Source organism: Mustela lutreola, chromosome 15 (genome assembly GCF_030435805.1).
Source record: "Mustela lutreola isolate mMusLut2 chromosome 15, mMusLut2.pri, whole genome shotgun sequence".
NCBI classification, from domain to species: domain Eukaryota; kingdom Metazoa; phylum Chordata; class Mammalia; order Carnivora; family Mustelidae; genus Mustela; species Mustela lutreola.
In genome coordinates this window covers 44,420,893-44,441,160 of record NC_081304.1, presented here as the reverse complement: position 1 = coordinate 44,441,160, position 20,268 = coordinate 44,420,893, and the positions used below count along the sequence as shown (strand labels likewise).

Here is a 20,268-nt window from a genome sequence, read left to right as displayed (position 1 = left end):
TTTCTTTAATATATTTTTTTAATTAAAAAAATTTTTTTAAAGATTTTTTATTTATTTCACAGAGGAGAGAGATCACAAGTAGGCAGAGAAGCAGGCAGGGAGGGGGGATCAGGCTCCCCACAGAGCAGAGAGCCCAACTTGGGGCTTGATCCCAGTACTCTGGGATCAGGACCCGAGCTGAAGGCAGAAGCTTTAACCCACTGAGCCACCCAGGCGCCCCTCTTTAATATTTTTGAGTGTCAAGGCCTGCCAGAAGAAGGCGTTAGAACAGCACGGTGCCAGTAGTCCTGCTATAAGCTTATCAAAATTCCCTCCACCTCCAACCACAGGTAGTGTCCCACATAGCTGCCCAATCTAAAAAATAATTTATGACTAATCTAATAGAGTTACACAAAGAATGTGCCATTCCAAGAACAGTGCTGATCACAGCAACAGTTCTCCTCTAACTGGATAGACTATAGGATTTTACTTCTAAAATATATCTTAGCGCTTTCAAAGATTAAGACACACAGATTTTTATCACCCCAGCCTCCTTGCTGGTACAGGAAACAAGCAAGGTGTGAGGGTCTTTATCATGCATGGACACATCACGCCTTGCAGGTGCCAGACAGGAATCACAAATGCTTGATCCACATCATGTCCTCTGTTACCCCGAAGCCTTTGGTTTCTTGTGTCTAGCAAACCATTCATCACTTTTATCTGCCGCCATTGCCTGCAGAAAAAAGAATCGGAATATAGATTTAAGCCCATAAAACAATACAGTCCACTTTGTACCTCATTGCACTGCCTGTAGTCATTAACAAAAAGTGCTCATTTGGGGCACCTGGGTGGCTCAGTGGGTTAAGCCTCTACCTTCGGCTCAGGTCATGGTCCCAGGCCCCTGGGATTGAGCTCCGAATCAGGCTCTCTACTCAGTGGGGAGCCTCCTTCCCCCTTTCTCTCTGCCTGCCTCTCTGCCTACTTGTGATCTCTGTCTGTCAAATAAATAAAATCTTAAAAAAAAAAAAAAAAGTGCTCATTCAGGGGGCACCTGGGTGGCTCAGTGGGTTGAGTGTCCGACTCTTGGTTTCAGCTCAGGTCATGATCTCTGGGTTACGGGATCCAGCCCCATGTCAGGCTCTGCACTGAGCATGGAGTCTGCTTTAGTTCTTGCTCCCTCTCCCCCCAGCTCACGTTCTCACTCTCACAGATAAATAAATCTTAAAAAAAAAAAAAGCATTCATTCAGCATAGAGTATATGTTTAATTTGACAGGATATAAGTATTGAGCAACTGTCTGCAGATTTTTTTTTTTGAAAATATTTTATTTACTTTTGTGAGAGAGAGAGAGAGCGCACGCGAGAAGAGTGAGAAAGCATGAGTTGGGGGGTAGGGCAGAGGGAGAAGCAGGCTTCCTGCTGAGCGGAACTCGATCCCAGAACGCTGGCATCATAACCTGGGCCGAAGGCAGACACTTAGCCAACTAAGCCACCCAGGCGCCCTCAAAAAACTCTGTTAAGAAAATAAACTGGTAAGCCATAGACTGGGAAAAGTACTTGCATTTGTAGATACTTAAAAAATGACTCACAACCAGAACTCCAACCAACAAGATAAATAACCAATTTTTTTAAAAAATTGATTTGAATGGGCCTTAAAAAATAAGCAAATATTTAAATGAGGGACATTCCAGGAGAATAAAATCGTGTGAGCAGTCACGTAGTATGAAAATACATTCATAGAGATTACAGACTAGAATAGCTAAAATGTAAAATAGATCAGAGGTGTGTCTTCCAAGTAGTTTGTCATGAGTCTCAATGGCTCATATAAATCGTTCTGTATTAATATAGCCCAATTGTATTAAAACTACTTAAAAAATGCATAGGGAAAACCAACTATATAAAATCATTTTTCATTAATTAGGGAAATTTTATTTTTTTAAAGATTTTATTTATTTATTTGACAGAGAGAGACGCAGGGAGGGAACACAAGCAGGGGGACTGGGAGAGGGAGAGGCAGGCCTCCCATGGAGCAGGGAGCCTGATGTGGGGCTCGATCCCAGGACCTTGGGATCATGACCCAAGCCAAAGGCAGATGTTTAACAACTGAGCTACCTAGGCGCCCCTAATTAGGGAAATTTTAATAAAACTGGATTTTTTTTTAAAGATTTTTTTTTTTTAATTTATTTGTCAGAGAGAGAGAGAGGGAGAGAGAGCGAACACAGGCAGACAGAATGGCAGGCAGAGGCAGAGGGAGAAGCAGACTCCCTGCCGAGCAAGGAGCCCGATGTGGGACTCGATCCCAGGACGCTGGGATCATGACCTGAGCTGAAGGCAGCTGCTTAACCAACTGAGCCACCCAGGCGTCCCATAAAACTGGATTTTAAGTGACATTAAGGATATACTGCTGATTTTTAAAATTGTGCTAATATCAATATGGTACATAAGAAATTTCCTTGACTTTTACTTCTTTTAAATAATTTAAAAATGTATAAAATACTGGAGTGCCTGGGTGGCTCAGTCAGTTAAGCATCTGCCTTCATTTGCCATCCATCCCGACAGCATCAGCTTCCTAAAGCATAAATCCAGTCACTTCAAAAACTGTTTAATCTTCGCAGAATCCTAGGATCAAGCCCCACATAAGGCTCCCTGCCTGGTGGGAAGTCTGCTTCTCCCTCTCCCTTTGCCCCTCCCCAGTTCATGTGCACATGCAGGCAAGCACTCTCTCTCAAGTAAATCTTAAAAAAAAATCAAAATGTATAAAATACTTAAGTACTTAGGGTTGAAACAACACAGTGTCTAAGATTTGCCTTAGAATTCCCTAGCAAAAAAGGGGCGCCTGGGTGGCTCAGATGATTAAGCATCGCCTTTGGCTCAGGTCATAATCCCAAAGTCTTGGGACTGAGCCCCCACATGGCCCAGCAGGGAATCTGCTGCTCCCTCTCCCTCTGCCTCTCGCCCTGCTCATGCTTTTTCTCTCTCAAACGAATAATCAAAAAATCTTGCGGATGGGGTGGGGAAAGAATTCCCTAGCCAAAAAAAATGTGGGGTGGGAAGGAATAATGAAAAATTATGGCAGTGTTGATTAGTGACAGTCACACAGAAATCTGTTGTACTCTCCTGTGTATTTTTGGAATTTTTAGTCACCAAATATTATAAATAAAATCTATTATAGAAAGAAATGGATGGGGCGCCTGGGTGGCTCAGTGGGTTAAAGCCTCTGCCTTCGGCTCAGGTCATGATCCCAGGGTCCTGGGATCGAGCCCCGCATCGGGCTCTTTGCTCCGCTGGGAGCCTACTTCCTCCCCTCTCTCTCTGCCTGCCTATCTGCCTACTTGTGATCTTTGTCTGTCAAATAAATAAAAAAAAAAAAGAAAGAAATGGACAAAAGACTTGAACATATAATTCGTAAAGGAAGGTGTGCAAATAGTCAATAAGCATACGCAAAGGTGCTGAACATCAGCAATTTATCAGGGAAATGCAAATTAAAACCACGATGAGAAGCCATTTTACACATTCTAGGACAGCTAACACAAAAACCCAGAAAAACACAAATGCTGATGAGGATATGGAACAGGTGGAACTCTCAGACACATACATGGCTGACAGGAGAGTAAAATGGGCCAATTACTTTGGACAACTATTTGGCAGTTTTTCATAAAGTAAAAGCAATTCTACTCCTAATTATTACCTAAGGGAAATGAAACATGTCTATAAGATTTACACAAGAATGTTCACAGCAGTCTTCCTTATTGTGGAAATAAAATCTGGAAAAACTCAAATATCCACCATCAGAAGAATGGATAAGCAAATTGTTATATTTATAAAACTGAATACCACTTAGCAATAAAAAAAGAAGAAAAAAAAAAGAACTCTGATGTGTGTAATTACATAGAAGAATCTCAAAAATGTTATGCTGGGTGACAGAAGCCAGGCACAAAAGAATACCTACTGAATGATTTCATTTATATGAAGTCCAAAGACAAAACTAATGTGACAATCAGTACAATACTTACTTCTGGGAGGCAGTGGCGAGAATTAGCTGGAAACGGGCATGGAAGAACTTTCTACAATGATGAAAATGCTCTATATTTTGAACAGTGGTTGTATGAGAATATTTAGCTGTCAAAACTCATCAGATAGAACACTAAATTTCTGTTCATTTGTATTTCGTATACACCTTACCTCAGTAACAACAAAAAATACTTGTTTAGAGCTTAGGGAGGAGTAGGAACTAGAAATTAGGAAGTCAGAGAATGGATAATGGTTGCAGCTCAGAGAAGAAGTAACCAGAGTAGTAGGTAACTTCTACTCAGAGAAGAGGAAAAATGTAGAATGAGAGTAAAAGACAGCTAGAGTGGGGCTGTGGGTAAATTGTTCCGGAATGAGACAGAAAGATGTGCTTGTGTCAGAGAAGCTGTCAGGGAGATATGAAAATGTCAGGATCTCTAAGACAAAAGAGAACTTGAAAGAGGAGGAAGTTAGTCAGTGATATGAAAAAGCAAGGAGGAAAGAGTCTAACAAATGTGCCAACTGGGAGGTTGTCCAGGATTCTATTTTCCTTTATGATAAAATTTATTAATGCTATATATTTTGTTTCCTGTTTTAATTAAATTGAATGTCTATTATAATGTCAGCAGTTTGCCATGCTCTGTAAACCATACAACCATCCTATGAGGTACATATCTTTTTCTCAAATTTGCAGGTAAGAAAACTAAAGCCTGGGGCGCCTGGGTGGCTCAGTGGGTTGAGCCGCTGCCTTCGGCTCAGGTCATGATCTCGGGGTCCTGGGATCGAGTCCCACATCGGGCTCTCTGCTCGGCAGGGGGCCTGCTTCCCTTCCTCTCTCTCTGTGATCTCTTCCCTTCCTCTCTCCTACTGTGATCTCTCTCCTCTGTCAAATAAAAAAAAAAAAAAAAAAAAAAAAAAGAAAACTAAAGCCTAAGGGATCTTGGCTGGCTCAGTTGGTAAAGCATGTGACTCTTGATCTTGGGGTTGTGAGCTCACGCTCCATGTCAAGCACAGAGATTACTTAAAACAAAATAAAACAAAACCACCAAAACTGAAGTTCAGAGAATTTAAGTAAATTAAGAGTCAGCCACACAGATAGTAAGTGAAGAGCCAGTGATTCATTCCCTGAATCATCAACAGAGCATTCCTAAGTTCCTACTACACACCAGGTATGTGCTAGAAGCTGGGGTACAATGATGGCTTTGGATGTTGATTCAAGACTGAGTTTGATGAGGATAGAAAAGTCGTTGCTGGACTTGGCAAGATGAAGTCACTGGTGATTTCAACAGGAGCGTTCCCCCGAGTGACAGCAGCCAGTGCAGAACAGATTCAGGTGTGAAGGGGAGGTAAGAAGCAGAAACAAAGTGTAGGCAGACTTTTTAAAAAAGAACTGTGGAGAAGGGATATGGGGCAAAAGACTTTTAAAAGATGGAAGGCATGAAACCTCGTCTGCATGCTGACCAGGACGATTCACTAGAAACGAAGGGACTGCCACTCTACACTGGAGATGAGAGGACCAAGAAAGCTAAAGAAGCAGGGCGGGGAGTATCCAGGCCTTTCCCCTCGTTGAGCAAAATCATGATGCATGGGGCAGGAGTGGTTCCCCAGGCAGCGTGAGCAAGCGCGAAGGCATGAATGCTATACCCAGTTAAGAGTCATATGGGTGCTGAGGCGCCTGGCTGGCTTGGTCAGTAGAGTGTGCAACTCTTAATGTTGGAGTCTTGAGTTTGAGCCCTATGCTGGGTGTAGAGATTCCTTAAAAAAAAAAAAAAAAAACCAAAATATTTTAGGGGCGCCTGGCTGGCTCAAGCGGTAGAGCATGTGACTCTTGATCTTGGAACTGTGTGTTCAAGCCCATGTTGAGTGTAGAGATTACTTATTAATAATTTTTTTTTTTAAAGATTTTATTTAGGGGCAACTGGGTGGCTCATTGGGTTAAGCCTCTGCCTTTGGCTCAGGTCATGATCTCAGGGTCCTGGGATCAAGCCCTATGTTGGGCTCTCTGCTCAGCTTCCCCTCCACCCCGCTTGCCTCTCTGCCTACTTGTGATCTCTGTCAAATAAATAAATAAAAATCTTAAAAAAATTTTTTTTTATTTTTTGACAGAGAGAGACACAGAGAGAGAAGAAATACAAGCAGGGAGAGTGGGAGAGGGAGAACAGGCTTCCCATCCAGCAGGGAGCCCAACGAAGGGCTCGATTCCAGGATGCTGGGATCATGACCTGAGGCGAGGCAGATAGATGCTCAACGACTGAGCCACCCAGGTCTCCATAAAATCTTTTTTTAAGATTTTATTTATTTATTTAACAGAAAGACACAGCGCACAAGCAGGGGGAGTATCAGGCAGAGGGAAAAAGGAGAAGCAGGCTCCCCGCTGAGCAGGGAGCCCCATGTGGGGTTCAATCCAAGGACTCTGGAATCATGACTTGAGCTGAAGATAGAATGTCACACCGACTGAGCCACTCAGGTGCCCCACTTAAAAATAAAATCTTTTTTTAAAAGAAGAGTCATAAGGGTAGCAATGCAGACACATGTTCCTAGCTCAAATGGCACCCTCCTGCCAAAAGGACACAGCACTGGACCCTCCTGCTTCAGCCTTTCCCCCACACACTTAACACGATCCGCTGTAGGCCTATGGGGATACAAAGTCAGAAATGAGACTCACGTCATCCAACAATTTGCCTCCCTCTGGATCCATCTTAGAAAGTTTTCGAAATGCTTCATCCCCCACAAAGCAAATTTCATGTCCATCCTACACCAATAACGAGAAAAGAAATCTGGCAAAAAGATACCTTGAAGAAACCCCTGGTGCAGCCCATCCCTTTCTTGAGTAATAATACTTACAGGGTCAGCCAGAATGACCACTTGTACCGTTGCCTTCCCTGGCGTATCCAGACTCACCAGGGGAGTCAGAATCTTCTGGTTCTCTCTTTTCATCAAGTCTTCTAAGTCCGGTAACTGGAGGAAAATAAAGAGGGAAAGCGAGCACGGGGTCATGTACCACTCCCACACTATGGTCCTCATCAGCCCTAGGGGAATATCAGATCAATCAGAGAGAACCCAGGCACCACTTGTTTGATTTTATTATCACAGCTGCTCTTGAGACAACTGGTGAACTTGATACCAAGCCACAACTGGAACGAACCTGAAGAAGGGAGGGTTGAGGTTCTTAGCTGATTCAACTGGCTAGTCCCAGAACTTACACGAAAAATCCAGGAACAAACATTACCTCTTTCTCGGGGCAAGAAAAGGCAATTCTTCCAAAAGCTGCTGCATGATCAACTCTACCCTTGATACCCTGCAGCTCCAGCTTACACTGAAAAGAAGAAAGAAAGTGGGTCTAGTTTTTTGGAACAGGTTATGTGGTTAAAAGAAAAAAAAAAATCAAACAGTATTAAAGGAATAAAGTAAAAACTATCTTTCCCTTCTACTTTCTCCCAGAGGCTTCCTGTGTGTCCTGCTAGACACATGGCATGCACAGATTTTTTTTTTTAAAATATAAACAGTAGCATCATTTACACATTATTCTTCCCTTGTTTTTATCCAATGTTACTCCGCTGGCACAAAACAACTCACCCTATTCTTTCTGATAGCTGCACAGTAATCCATTCTATGGATAAACCAAAAAATATTGAACTATACCTCTAATGCACAGGACATTGAGGTTATTTCTTATCTTTTGCTATTTCAATGCTGGAACAGATAACCTTTTACACATTTCTTTGCCCACATGAATGGTGAGTACGGCTGTGAAATAAATTCCTATGAGTAGATGTGCTGGGTCAGAGTGCAAGGACTAAAGGACTAAATCATGTTCAGATGCTAAGTTATTTAAAAAAAAAAAAAAGATAAAATAGATTATCATTATAGTACTAAATGTTGTCTCCCTCTGTTCTGACTCAGCAATTCCACTTCTGAAAGGCTATATCCCCAAATATAAACAAAGGTAATATCTGGGTGATGAGGTTATCAGCAATTTCTATTTTTTTCTTTCTGTTTATCTCTGTAAATATTGAATCACCGTGAAAAAACTCTTGAGAATAACCTTCATGTAACCTCGTTTATAAGCTAAACTCAAAGTAACAGATTACTTCTCTCCAAGATCACTCACCTGGTTATCAGCATAGCCCAGCAAAGCCCTTTGCGTCTCCTCATTTTTTTCATAAATTTTCATTCCCAGTAGATTAGACCAGTAGTTCAAGGACTTCTTAAGATCAGACACTGCTAGAGTTACTTTTAATATAGGATCTGGAGAGTAATAAAACAATAGCAATTTATAGATCAGTGCAATGGAATCGAAGAAAGACTAAATCAAGCTTGGGTATATATAAGAACTTAGTACATTTTTTTCTGAAAATTTTATTTATTTGACAGAGAAAGAGGAAGAGAGAGTATGCGCACAAGCAGGGGCAGCAGACGGAGAGGGAGAAGCAGGCTTCCTGTGGAGCAGGGAGTCCTATGTAGGGCTCAATCCCAGGACCCCAGGATTATGACCTGAGCAGAAGGCAGACACTTACCTAATTGAGTACCCAGGTGCCACAGGAACTTAATTTATGATAAGAAAGGGATTTTAGGCTTAAGGATTAAGTTTAAAGAATGAAACCATGAAAATACTAAAAATAGGTTATTACTGCTACAGCTTGGGGGTGGAAAGTTTTTTTTAAAAAAAACCTGACACCAGAGATAGAAAAGCCATGAAGGAAAAAATACACTAGGTTAATTGCATGAAATGGAAAATTCCTAGGCAATAACCACCAAAAAAAAAAAAAAAAGAAAAAGAAATGAAAAAAATTATAATCAAAGAATAAATGACAAAGTAGGAAACATTTTTGGAACATATATGATAAGAAGTCCTTAATATTTAAATAATCTTCAAACATTACTAGGAAAAAGATGAACATCCTAGAAAAAAAAATAGGTAAAAAGCACAAAGTGGTATTCCACAAAGAATGAAGTGGAATGGTCAATGAACATATACAAAAAATTCAACCTCACAAATAATCAAAGAAATTAGAATTAAAACATTTTGTTATTTCATTGGCAAATAATTTTAAAAGTTACAGTGTTAACTGTGATAGGGCAGGGGGAAAAAATCACAATCATATAATACTGGCAGAGGGCAAACTAGAATACTTCTGGGCAACAATTTGACAGAATGTACCCAAAGCCTAAAAAATGTAAACAGCTTTTCAAAGAGCAATCCTATTATTACCAATTAAAGAATTAATTGCAAATGTATGAAGGCCTTTCAGGACAAAGACATCTTTACAGTGCTGCTCATAACAATGAAACATAGGGACAACACAAATATCCAACATTTAGACAACGGTTTAATCTTCCCACCATGTAATAACGGTAATAATAATGGAATTGTTACAATGGAACATATGACATATAGTTAGATTTTTTTTGGATAAACGACTGGAAAAATACTCTCTAAAATGTTAACAGTGATTATCTGGCTATGTGGGTACTGTTTTCTTCTTTCTTCTTCTTGGCTTATCTGCCTAGGGAAAAAAATCTATTTTTGCAAAACAGATAAAAGTTATACTAAAACATCTGACATCATTGGAAGTTTTTATATTGTAAGGTGACCTTCTGAAGAGCTGCTCTGAGTATGAAAAATTCGGTATATTCTTCTTTGGTTTTCACTGCCTCAGCCCCATTTGCTAGGACAGCAATACCATGACAAAGGCGAAGTGTTTCTCACAGATGCCTCTGCCTTCCAGACTGTTCCTTTTCCCTGTTCACTGAGAAATCAACAAATTCCAGCCAGCTGAGTCCCTGAAGGATGAAGGACAGGAATGGTAACAAGTGGGTGAGACTACCCAGGACCCAGTGAGTAAAAGGAAGACTGGACACCAGCTAGACTGATAGATCTGACTCGATTACCAAATGGAAATTAATGCCACAAAGGTATTATCATTTCAAAGGACAAAAACATCTTGGGATTGTGGGGCTCTCCATTTTTAGGGATCTTTTAAAATTTATTTTTATTTTTATTTTTTTTAAGATTCTATTTATTTATGGGCGCCTAGGTGGCTCAGTGGGTTAAGCCTCTGCCTTCGGCTCAGGACATGATCTCAGGGTCCTGGGATTGATCCCCGCATTGGGCTCCCTACTCAGCAGGGAGCCTGCTTCCCCCTCTCTCTCTGCCTGCCTCTCTTCCTACTTGTGATTTCTCTGTCAAATAAATAAATAAAATCTATTTTTTAAAAAAAGATTTTATTTATTTATTTGGCAGAGAGAGAGATCATAAGTGGGTGCCAGAGAGAATGTGGAGAAAGGGGAGCCCTCCTACACTGTTGGTGGGAATGCAAGCTGGTGCAACCACTCTGGAAACAGCATGGAGGTTCCTCAAAAACTTGAAAATAGAGCTACCCTACAGCCCAGCAATTGCACTACTGGGTGTTTACCTTAAAGATACAAATGTAGTGATCCGAAAGGGCACATGCACCCGAATGTTTATAGCGACAAAGTCCACAATAGCCAAACTATGGAAAGAACCTAGATGTCCATCAACAGATGAATGGATAAAGATGTGATACACACACACACACACACACTGGAATACTATGCAGCCTTCAAAAGAAATGAAATCTTGCCATTTGCAACGACATGGATGGAACTAGAGGGTATTATGCTTAGCGAAATAAGTCAATCCGAGAAAGACAGCTATCATATGATCTCCCTGATATGAGGAAGAGGAGATGCAATGTGGTGGGAGAGGTTTAGGGGTAGGAAAAAAATAAATGAAACAAGATGGGATTGGGAGGGAAACAAATCATAAAAGACTCTTAATCTCGCAAAAACACACTTAGGGTTGCCGGGGTTAGGAGGGGTAGGGAGAGGGTGGTTTGTTATGGACACTGGGGAGGGTATGTGCTATGGTGAGTGCTGTGAAGTGTGTAAACCTGGCGATTCACAGATCTGTACCCCTGGGGCTAACGATACATTATATGTTAATAAAAAAATTAAAAAATCTTTCACTGTCCACAAAATAAATAACAGACTCTTTCGCAAGGCTTATAAAATGTGACCATCTGCCAGTAAGTCCTACAGTAACCTCCCACACTGGAAAAGATCGTTATTTCCTTTGCTGAGCTCCAGATGAAAAGCATGTAGCACTGCACACACAATCAGACTCAGTACGAGGGGCATTTGGGCACTGAGGCAGACCAGTGGAAGGAAGAGAATATATGTGTCCCATCTCAGGTCCACTTAAGGAAGTGTGCCCATGCGCTGAAATGGCAGGCAGAACTGCCTTTGCTATTCACTGGTATCTTTCTCTGCTATTGTTTTTCTTTTGGCAGAGCAGAGAGCAGAAGGTGCAGGGGTTACACATGGGATGAGGATGGTTCTTCAGTAAACGAAACATGTTGTGCAAAGCTTCTTTCCACATGGCAGTCACCGTGCTGGGCCCCTCACTTCCCTTCTGCCCTCACTCACCTAGCGCCAGCACTGTGGTTTGTGAAACTGACCTCAGTGGGAAAGAGAAGACCAACCGGTCTAAGGATAAAACCTATCTGCCTTAGCAATGATTTATTCAGAGCAGGACTGTGAATCAAATCTGACCAGGAAGTCTGCAGGAAACTTCCAGAAGAGTTTTGCTCTGCTCTTAATAAAAGCAACAGGAAGTCAGTCTCTCCTGCCATATGAGAATGTGGAAGCAGGTAGCCCCAGCTGCTACTGGCAGCCACCCAACAACCACAAGGGAACCAGCTCTAGAAGTACACCCCTACAGACAAGAGGATGGAGAGAGAGAGAGAAAAGTTCGATTCTTGATGCCATTGTTGAGCTGCTGAATCAGCTAACCTATAGAAACCTGTCTGTCAGCTATTTTCTTATTGTCCATGCTAGTCTGAGATCGGTTTTCTGTTACAGCTGAAACAGATATACTCCCAACAGAACAGAATCAGAACCAGTTAGATCAGGGCGCCTGGGTGGCTCAGTGGGTTAAAGCCTCTGCCTTCAGCTCGGGTCGTGATCCCAGGATCTTGGGAATGAGCCCTGCATCGGGAATCTCCGCTCAGCGGAGAGCCTGCTTCCTCCTCTCTCTCTGCCTGCCTCTCTGCCTACTTGTGATCTGTCAAATAAATAAATAAAATCTTAAAAAACAAAACAAAACAAAACAACAGGTCCCCTAGGATTATGCACTAAAGCTCTAATATGAAAATATGATCTCTCGGGATGCCTGGGTGGCTCAGCTGTTTAAGTGTCAGATTTTTTAAATTTCATCTTAGGTCATGATCTCAGGGCAGTAAGATCGAACCCCACATAGGGCTTGACACTGGGTGTGGAGCCTGTTTAAGATTCTCCCTCTCCAGGGATGTCTGGGTGGCACAGGTGGTTAAGCCTCTGCCTTCAGCTCGGGTCGTGATCCCAGGATCCTGGGATCAAGTCCTGCACTGGGCTCCTTATTTGGCAGGGAGCCTGCTTCTCCCCCTACTGTTCTCCGGCTGTGTGCTCTCTCTCACTCACTCTCTAGGAAGAAAAAAAAAAAAAAAAGATTCCTCAAAGAATAAGAAACATTTGCTTAGGATAGATATCATGTCAATATAGAAACTCCATAGGAGAAAGAGATCTGATTCCTCTCTCCTTTCATCAAAGATGGTGTTACACAGAGGGCTTTTATTAGTCCCAGTATAATTACCTGACTGAGGTGGGTTGTGATTCTGCAAATAGAACTTATATCCTCCTGGGGCCTTGATTTCAAAAACACCTTCTGTAACTTCATTGAGTGGCCACTCCAGCTTCCTGGCATTGCTGACAGCCTGGCTAGAAGCGAGTGTGATACCCTATGACAAAAAACAGTATTACAGATCTTTTCTAGAGCAAGATAATGAGGCAAAACCATCATGTCACCTAAGATTTAATTGGCATTCAAAATTTTCTTCTAGTGATTTTTAAAAAGATTTTATTTATTTATTTGAGAGACAGAGAGCAAGCACAAGCAAGGGGAGCAGCAGAGGGAAAGGAAGAAGCAGGCTCCTTAACCTGGGGCTCCATCCCAGAACCCTGGGTCATGACCTGAGGCAAAGGTAGACACTTAAGTGACTGAGCCACCCAGGCGCCCTAAGAAGTTTGACTATTTTAATACCAAAGATACTTTCTTTTAATTTTAAAGATCTAGTCAGAGAAATCTTGATTTTACCTTGGCCTGCCAGCTACCTACTTGAGAGGTTTTTATTTATTTATTTATTTAAGATTTTAATTTATTTATTTGACAGACAGAGATCACAAGTAGGCAGAGAGGCAGGCAGAGAGGGAGAGGAAGAGAAGCAGGCCTCAATTCGGGACTCGATCCCAGGACCCTGGGATCAGGACCTGAGCCGAAAGCAGAGGCTTTAACCCACTGAGCCACCCAGGAGCCCCTATTTTTGCTTTTTTTTTTTTTTTTAAAGATTTTGTTTATTTATTTGACAGAGAGAAATCACAAGTAGATGGAGAGGCAGGCAGAGAGAGAGGGAGGGGGAAGCAGGCTCCCCGCCGAGCAGAGAGCCCGATGCGGGACTCGATCCCAGGACCCTGAGATCATGACCTGAGCCGAAGGCAGGGGCCCAACCCACTGAGCCACCCAGGCGCCCCTATTTTTGCTTTTTAAACAAAAAAATTTGGGTGCCTGGGTGGTTCAGTTGGTTAAGTGTCTGCCTTCAGCTCAGGTCATGATCCCAGGGTCCTGAATTCGAGTCCCATGTTGGGTCCTCTGCTCCTCAGGGAGTCAGCTTCTCCTTCTGCCCCTCCCCCCACTTGTTCTCTCAAATAAATAAATAAAATCTTAAAAAAATAAAAAAATTTAAACCAACTATCTGGGTATTACTTAAAATTTAATCACAATATCTAAAAATGTACACTATGCCTTCTGATAAGACCAGCTGCAGTTCTAACTGGGATTATCATAACAGCCTCTCTTTCCCTGAGTTGTCAATCCATCACCCACTCTGTAGCCAAAGTAAATTTTCTGATGCATACTCTACTCTCAAGACAGCAACCCTGATTGTATTTCCCCTGCTTAACACCCTTGATAGCTCACAGTTTCACTCAGGGATGGCTTCTAATGGCCTGAAAGGCCCAACACAACCTGATCCCATCGTTTCTGACCCCATCTCCTCCCACTTTCCCCTTGTTCAGTCTATTACAGCCAACCTGGCCTCCTTGCATTTTTTGGGAACACGCCAGGTGCTGTCTGAGGGCTTTTGAATAGCCTGTCTATCTGGATTGCTCTCCCCTGCAATATCCACATGGCTAACTAACTCTCTTCTCTCACATGAGCTTTTCCACAAATGTCCCCTCCTCCCTGATACCCACCCTCAACACCCTCCTTAGAATTAAAACCAGTCATCTGTCCCATACTCCCCATCTCCCTTCCTCTGCTGTTCTTTTCCAGTAACAATGATCACCTTTAAAACGACATAGCATGATTTATTTTCTATTTATTATATATTGTCTGTCAGGCCCTGATTCCCTCCCCTGCAAGACATAGATTTTTTCCCATTTTGTTTACTGGTTATCCAAACTTCCTGGAACTATGCCTGGTACATAGCAGGCACTCAATAAATACTTGTTGTATGAATAAATACCACCATAAATAATTTAATACAGTTCATTTCACACAGCTGTTAACATACATGTAAACTAAATTCCTAGGTGTGAAACTGCAAGGACAAAGGTCAAAAGCATTGTTTTGATAACACCAAACTGAAGCTGTAGTAATATATGCCCTTATAAAAGTAATGTATGAGAGTGGCAGTTGGCTAACACCCTTTTTTTTTTTTTTTAAAGATTTTATTTATTTATTTGACAGAGAGAGAGAAATCACAAGTAGGCAGAGAGGCAGGCAAAGAGGGAGAGAGGAAGCAGGCTCCCTGCTGAGCAGAGAGCCCGATGCGGGGCTCCATCCCAGAACCCTGAGATTATGACCTGAGCTGAAGGCAGAGGCTTAACCCACTGAGCCACCCAGGCGCCCCGGCTAACACCCTTTTTAACACGGTGTGCTATCACACTTCTTGTTTTTTGTCAATTTGATTGGTGACAAATGGCACCTTGGCAGTTGAACATCTTTTTCAATGTCTGAGAGACATTTCTGATTCATTTTCTATGGCTGTCTGTTCAGTTTTTGCCCCTTAAAAAAAATTAAGTTGTTGATCATTTGTTTTTAAAGATTTATTTGAGAGAGAGAGACAGACAGAGAGGGAGGAAGGATAGAGGAAGAGGGAGAGAATCTCAAGCAGACTCCCAGCTGAGCAGAGTTGGAAGTAGGGCTCAATCTCATGACCCCAAGATCAGGAGCCAAAATCAGGAATTGAACACTAAGCAAGTAGGCCACCCAGGTGCCCCTGGATCCTCTTCTTTTTAATGTATAGGAATTCTTTATATAAATGGGAGTTCTATGTAACCTGTTTTTCTTTTTGTTCCATGAACTGAGGAGCCCAGAGTTTCCTTTTATTAGGGATATTTTATTACCAGAGTCTCTTAAAAAGACCCACAGTGGAGCAGCCCCGCTGTTCTCCACCTACATGACCTCTAACCCCAGCGGCACCATCATTCAACATCTGACTTGAGCTGGTGACATGATGATGGTGCCAAGATGCTTTTGCTCTTCCTTCTTCTCCCTGACTTAGATTTGGAGAGTAAGGAAAAGATAAGAAGAAACAAGAAAAATCACTAAATCCCATTAACTCTACTTAAACATCTCCCAAATCCACCCAGGTCTCTCCATCTCCCACTACTGCGTGAGTTAAGGAGCTTTTAGTACTTTGCTGTACTACCCTTTGAGCTAGTTTCCTCGCTTCCAGTTTTGCTTTCTTCGAACCCAAAACCCATGCTCCAGCCAGGTGAATTCTTGCCTACCACGTATACTGTGTCGTTCCCCTACTTCAAAAATGGCTTCACCCTGTTTTTAGAATAAAGTGTAAATGCCCTAGTCTGATGGCCCCAGCTTATTTCTCCAGCCTCATCTTGGTCCACATACATCCACCTATGCTTATTCCAATCTTGGCACTAATCGCACTCATCAGTCTTTCCTTGTTTCCCCCACCTGACAGGAAGCCCCTTAGGCCAGGGAACATGTTTCACTCTGCTGTAACCCCAGGACCTAACCAGGTAAGTCACAATAAATATAAATATAGTAAATATATATGTACTTATATATAACTATATATAAGTATAGTAAATATAAATATAAATATAGTAAGTCACAATAAATATCTGTAAAATGAATAAATTAGGGCTACCTGGGTGCCTCAGTCAGTTAAGCATCTGACTCTTGAATTCAGCTCAGGTCATGATCTCACAGTCGTGAGATCAAGCCCCTCATTAGGCTCTGAGCTGGGTGTGGAACCTGCTTCAGACTCTCTCTCGGGGTGCCTGGATGGCTCAGTAGGTTAAAGCCTCTGCCTTTGGCTCAGATCATGATCTCACAGTCCTGGGATGGAGCCCCACATCTGGTTCTCTGCTCAAGGAGGAGCCTACTTCCCCCTCTCTCTCTGCCTGCCTCTCTGCCTGTGATCTGTCAAATAAATAAATAAAATCTTAAAAAAAAAAAAAACCAAAAACTCTCTCTCCCTAATAAAAATAAATAAATGAGTAAAGACGTGAAGAATGAGAAAAAGAAAAACAGACACTAATTATGTTAAATCTGAACTATCCTTTTCATTTATAAAACACTTTTATAGATATTTGAGTCATAAAAATTCCATTTAAATGTCATTATTATTTTAACATGAGTTAAGAGTGATAACAGAATCAACTGACCAAAATAACATCTAGCATGAGGTAGATTTGCTTGGCAGATCCTGAGAGAAAACTGGTTACTTCTATCTCACTGTGTACTTGGACCCAGTGGCATTCTATGTAGCAAGCACATAGTAGCTGCTCAATAAGAGGCAGATCCTGTAACTATTAGATACACAGTGACTTGAACTCTTGCATGAATGAAGCAATGAATGCAGTATATGCAATGCTTCTCTCTCTTTCTCCTGAAAAGCTTCTCCTGTTTTTCTCTGACTAGCACTGCCATAATAGCAGAGCCCGATCCTAATGGTTCATTAGAGAGAAAATACTTCTCTGTTTGATGATCAGGACCTGCTTAAGCAGAACAATGACTCCGGTCCTTCTATCTCTCAAGGTTCAACAGAGTCTTGTCTCTGTCAAAGCTGTCTCTAAGTCTCGAGTCTGCCTCCTACTGAACACTGGAAGAACACATTTTCTCCCAGTCTGGAGTCTGCCTCCTACTGAACACTGGAAGAACACATTTTCTCCCAAAGCAGCTCTGAGACTGGCGCACAAGCACTAATCTGCACTCAAAAGCCATCAACTGAGCAGTTATCATACTTAAAGTTGTATCAGGGACCTCAATAAAGGCACAGCCAAAATCTGCTCAAACAAAATGCCATTTACCATGAAGTCATTGCCAAGCTTGTAGTGTCCAACGCCATAATTGTAGGTCAGTTCTGCGACAAAATGATCATCCTCAGGTCCAAATCCCACCATTGTCTTACTCCACTTCCCATCATAAGGCCTAGAAAGATGAAAGTAAATGAATCCAGTGAATACAGACAAAATCTGCATCAGGCCTCCCCTCAGGAACTCTCGGGACAGAACAGTGGGCAGTCCCCTCTGGTCCTCTAAGTACCTGTAAGGATGCAATGACCTCTCAGCTGTTGCTAAAAGCAGCTATGGACAGTGCTCTTGGGCCCCACCACCAGAGGCTCCAAAGATCCACCTGTCTGGCACTTACTTGAGGGAAAGATTTGTCTACCTTTTCTTTAAAGCAGGGGACATACTCCTATAAAGATACTTCTCCAACCGGACCTTTATATTTTTGCATATCTCTCAACAAGCATGCAATTCTCATTAGGCCTTGGAATTTTCCATTTTGCTATGGCTACTAAGCTAAGACACTCAGTAAGACATTGCTTCATTTAGGGCCACTGGGTGGCTCAATCAGTTAAGCATCTGCCTTCAGCTCAGGTCATGATCCCAGGATCCTGGGATCAAGGCCCATGCTGGGCTCCCTGCTCACGGGAAGTCTGCTTCTCCCTGTCCCTGCTGCTCCCCCTGCTTGTACTCTCTCTCTCCCTCTGTCAAATAAATAAATAAAATCTTAAAAAAAAAAATACAATGATTCATTTAGAGGATACACTTACTTGTGTTTTTTTAGAGCTGCCACCTTAATTTATTGATTTCTGAATTTATTCTACTGCCTTAAACTCACCTCAAACAACTTTCTTCTGTTCTCCAAGGGTATTCAGAGCCTAAAGGAGATTTTAAGAAACAAGGTGTCATACCCATTACAGGCAGCTTTGCAGCCCTCTTCAAATTCCTCATGCCGCAGAATCTGATAAGGAAATTAGAATACCAAGAATCAGGTAAACAACATTGTGAAATCTACCTAGATTTGGAAGGAGCGCTGTGAAGTTAAAACCTTCACTACCACCCAGAAAACCAAAGGATGGCCTCCAGCATTAGAGAATTCTGATTTGGAATCCTGGCTGTCACTCAATAGTTGTCGGAGATTGAGAACGTTGCCTGAGAATGTTGCTTAGGGCCTGAGTCTCCCCATGTGCTGTGAGAATAGATAACTTATTACACCACTGGACACAGAACCCCACACACAGTAGCCTCTCAATGTCTTAAGTTTCTATTCTCCTTTTTGATTCCCACAGCTATGGCTCCAGTTCAAGTTCCTATCAATTCTCTCCTAGACTATTAAAAATCATCTTTACTGATCTTTCCTTAATACCACCATAAAATTACGTCCCTCATGCACAGCTCTCATCACAACATTACCCTGTTCTAAAATGTAAGAAAGCTCCCTACTTACTGTGCCATAAAATCCAAATACCTCAGTATTCAAGATACTATCAGAAGTAGTCCCAACCTATTTGTCCTGATATCCCATCTCAACTTCAACTAAGAAATCTAAGCTGAAGGCACAGAAAACTAGCGGTGTTTCCCAAACAAACCTTATCTTTGCATGGGTTCTTTCAGTTTTTCCAGTATACTCCTCCCTCTAATCTTTGTAGAAATCCTGCCTATTTTGATAGATCAACTCAAATGCAAGAAGTCCATGAATTATTTCCTGATGACCCAAGCTGAAGTTAAATCTTTCCTGTAGTTTTTAATACTAGTAGCTACTACTTATATAATACATATGATGTATCAGATATTCAGTGTTTAATCTTCACAACAACCATTTAATCAATGAGGAAACATATTAAGGGAGAGTTTTGTGGTTTTTCATCACTTATGAGGTTTTCACTTCCATTACTGTTAGCTAAGTACAAACCAAACTGTCATCTCCAGAAGCTTCAGTTGAGGACACTAAGGTCATTTTCATCTTTGCCACCAAAGCTGTTACCAACACAGGACCACGAAGGACAGACGATAGGTTTTAAGTGACTGATGAATTCGGGTAACTCCCTTGCCCTCTACATCTTCTGCACTCTCTACATGAAATTGCACTCTTGCACCTCTAAAGCCCTGGTTTATCGGGAGCTCCCCAAGAGCTTCCACCTGCATTTGCCACCCAGGTGATCCCTGCAGAATCGCAGCTGATCATGGCTGGAGGGGCCGCTTCCGGGTGTTGGAGACAATGGATTCTGACTTCACACTTCGATCTGGACTGTTGAGAGGAAGGCCGGAGGATTCACCCGGAGACCGAATACAGTAAGAGACTATTCAAAGCAGGCCTGAGAAAAGCAGAGCTCTAAACAGGCATATTATCTTAGCCGAAAGGCTTCAAACCGGAAGAGATTGGGTTATTGTTCATTGTGAGAGTATTATATTACTGTTTATTGTCTTTCCCACTAGACTGGAAAGTCCACGAGGGCAGAGCCTCAATATTTGTGAATGAACTCAAATGAAACAAACGTGTGTGGGGACACAGTCGGCGACTAATAAAGACCCCTTCCAAGATCACCAACCCAACCAGCAACATACAACGCTTCCTGAAGGTGAAAACCCGACAGGGCTAATGGGGAGACCAGGGCTAAGGTCGGACACCTGGGCGCCATTGGAGATTCAAGACACACCCAATTGTCCCTTTCCTGGGCCAGTGGGGCACAGCGGCCCCGGCCACCCACCCTCGCGCCCCAGCCCCTCTCGGCCCCGTCTGCACCTTCATCCCCAGGACATCGCGAAAGAAACGCGCGGTCTGGAAGCGGTTTCCCACTTTGAAGACGAAGTGCAAAGCTCGACGAGTACCCATAGCCACCAGCAGCTCACATCCGGCAGAACTAGAAGCCTGCCCGCCCGCAGATGCGCAGACGGGTCGTGACGTC

At 42.3% G+C, this 20,268-nt stretch overlaps 1 protein-coding gene across 5 annotated transcripts; it reads right to left on the bottom strand.

Moving 5' to 3' along the window:
• Positions 1-20,263, bottom strand: GLOD4 (glyoxalase domain containing 4). Of its 5 annotated transcripts, none has more exons than XM_059149160.1 (10): positions 20,106-20,251; positions 19,502-19,610; positions 18,201-18,240; positions 17,384-17,504; positions 12,639-12,783; positions 8,097-8,233; positions 7,215-7,301; positions 6,830-6,943; positions 6,651-6,737; positions 1-712 (listed from the first exon to the last, which is right to left on the bottom strand). In XM_059149160.1, the coding sequence occupies exons 1-10, from the start codon at positions 20,193-20,195 to the stop codon at positions 647-649; spliced, it is 996 nt and encodes a 331-aa protein (XP_059005143.1). In that variant the 5' UTR covers positions 20,196-20,251; the 3' UTR covers positions 1-646. The 5 variants fall into 5 exon arrangements, with proteins under 5 accessions (XP_059005143.1, XP_059005146.1, XP_059005145.1 ...); XM_059149161.1 differs by lacking the exon at positions 1-712 and adding an exon at positions 4,980-5,740 and having other exon boundaries at positions 20,106-20,254; XM_059149163.1 differs by lacking the exon at positions 19,502-19,610 and having other exon boundaries at positions 18,201-18,323; positions 20,106-20,263.
• Positions 20,264-20,268: the final 5 nt, after the last annotated feature.

What these genes read in the sequence shown, in the direction of transcription:
- GLOD4 (XM_059149160.1), bottom strand. Translation starts at nt 20,195, where the DNA reads ATGGGTACTCGTCGAGCTTTGCACTTCGTCTTCAAAGTGGGAAACCGC. An exon ending in GCGATGTCCTGGGGATGAAG is followed by an intron (nt 19,611 to 20,105) that starts GTGCAGACGGGG and finishes TCCTCTCAACAG; the next exon opens with TCCAGATCGAAGTGTGAAGT. An exon ending in ACAGAAGAAAGTTGTTTGAG is followed by an intron (nt 17,505 to 18,200) that starts GTGAGTTTAAGG and finishes TCATCTTTCTAG; the next exon opens with GCCTTATGATGGGAAGTGGA.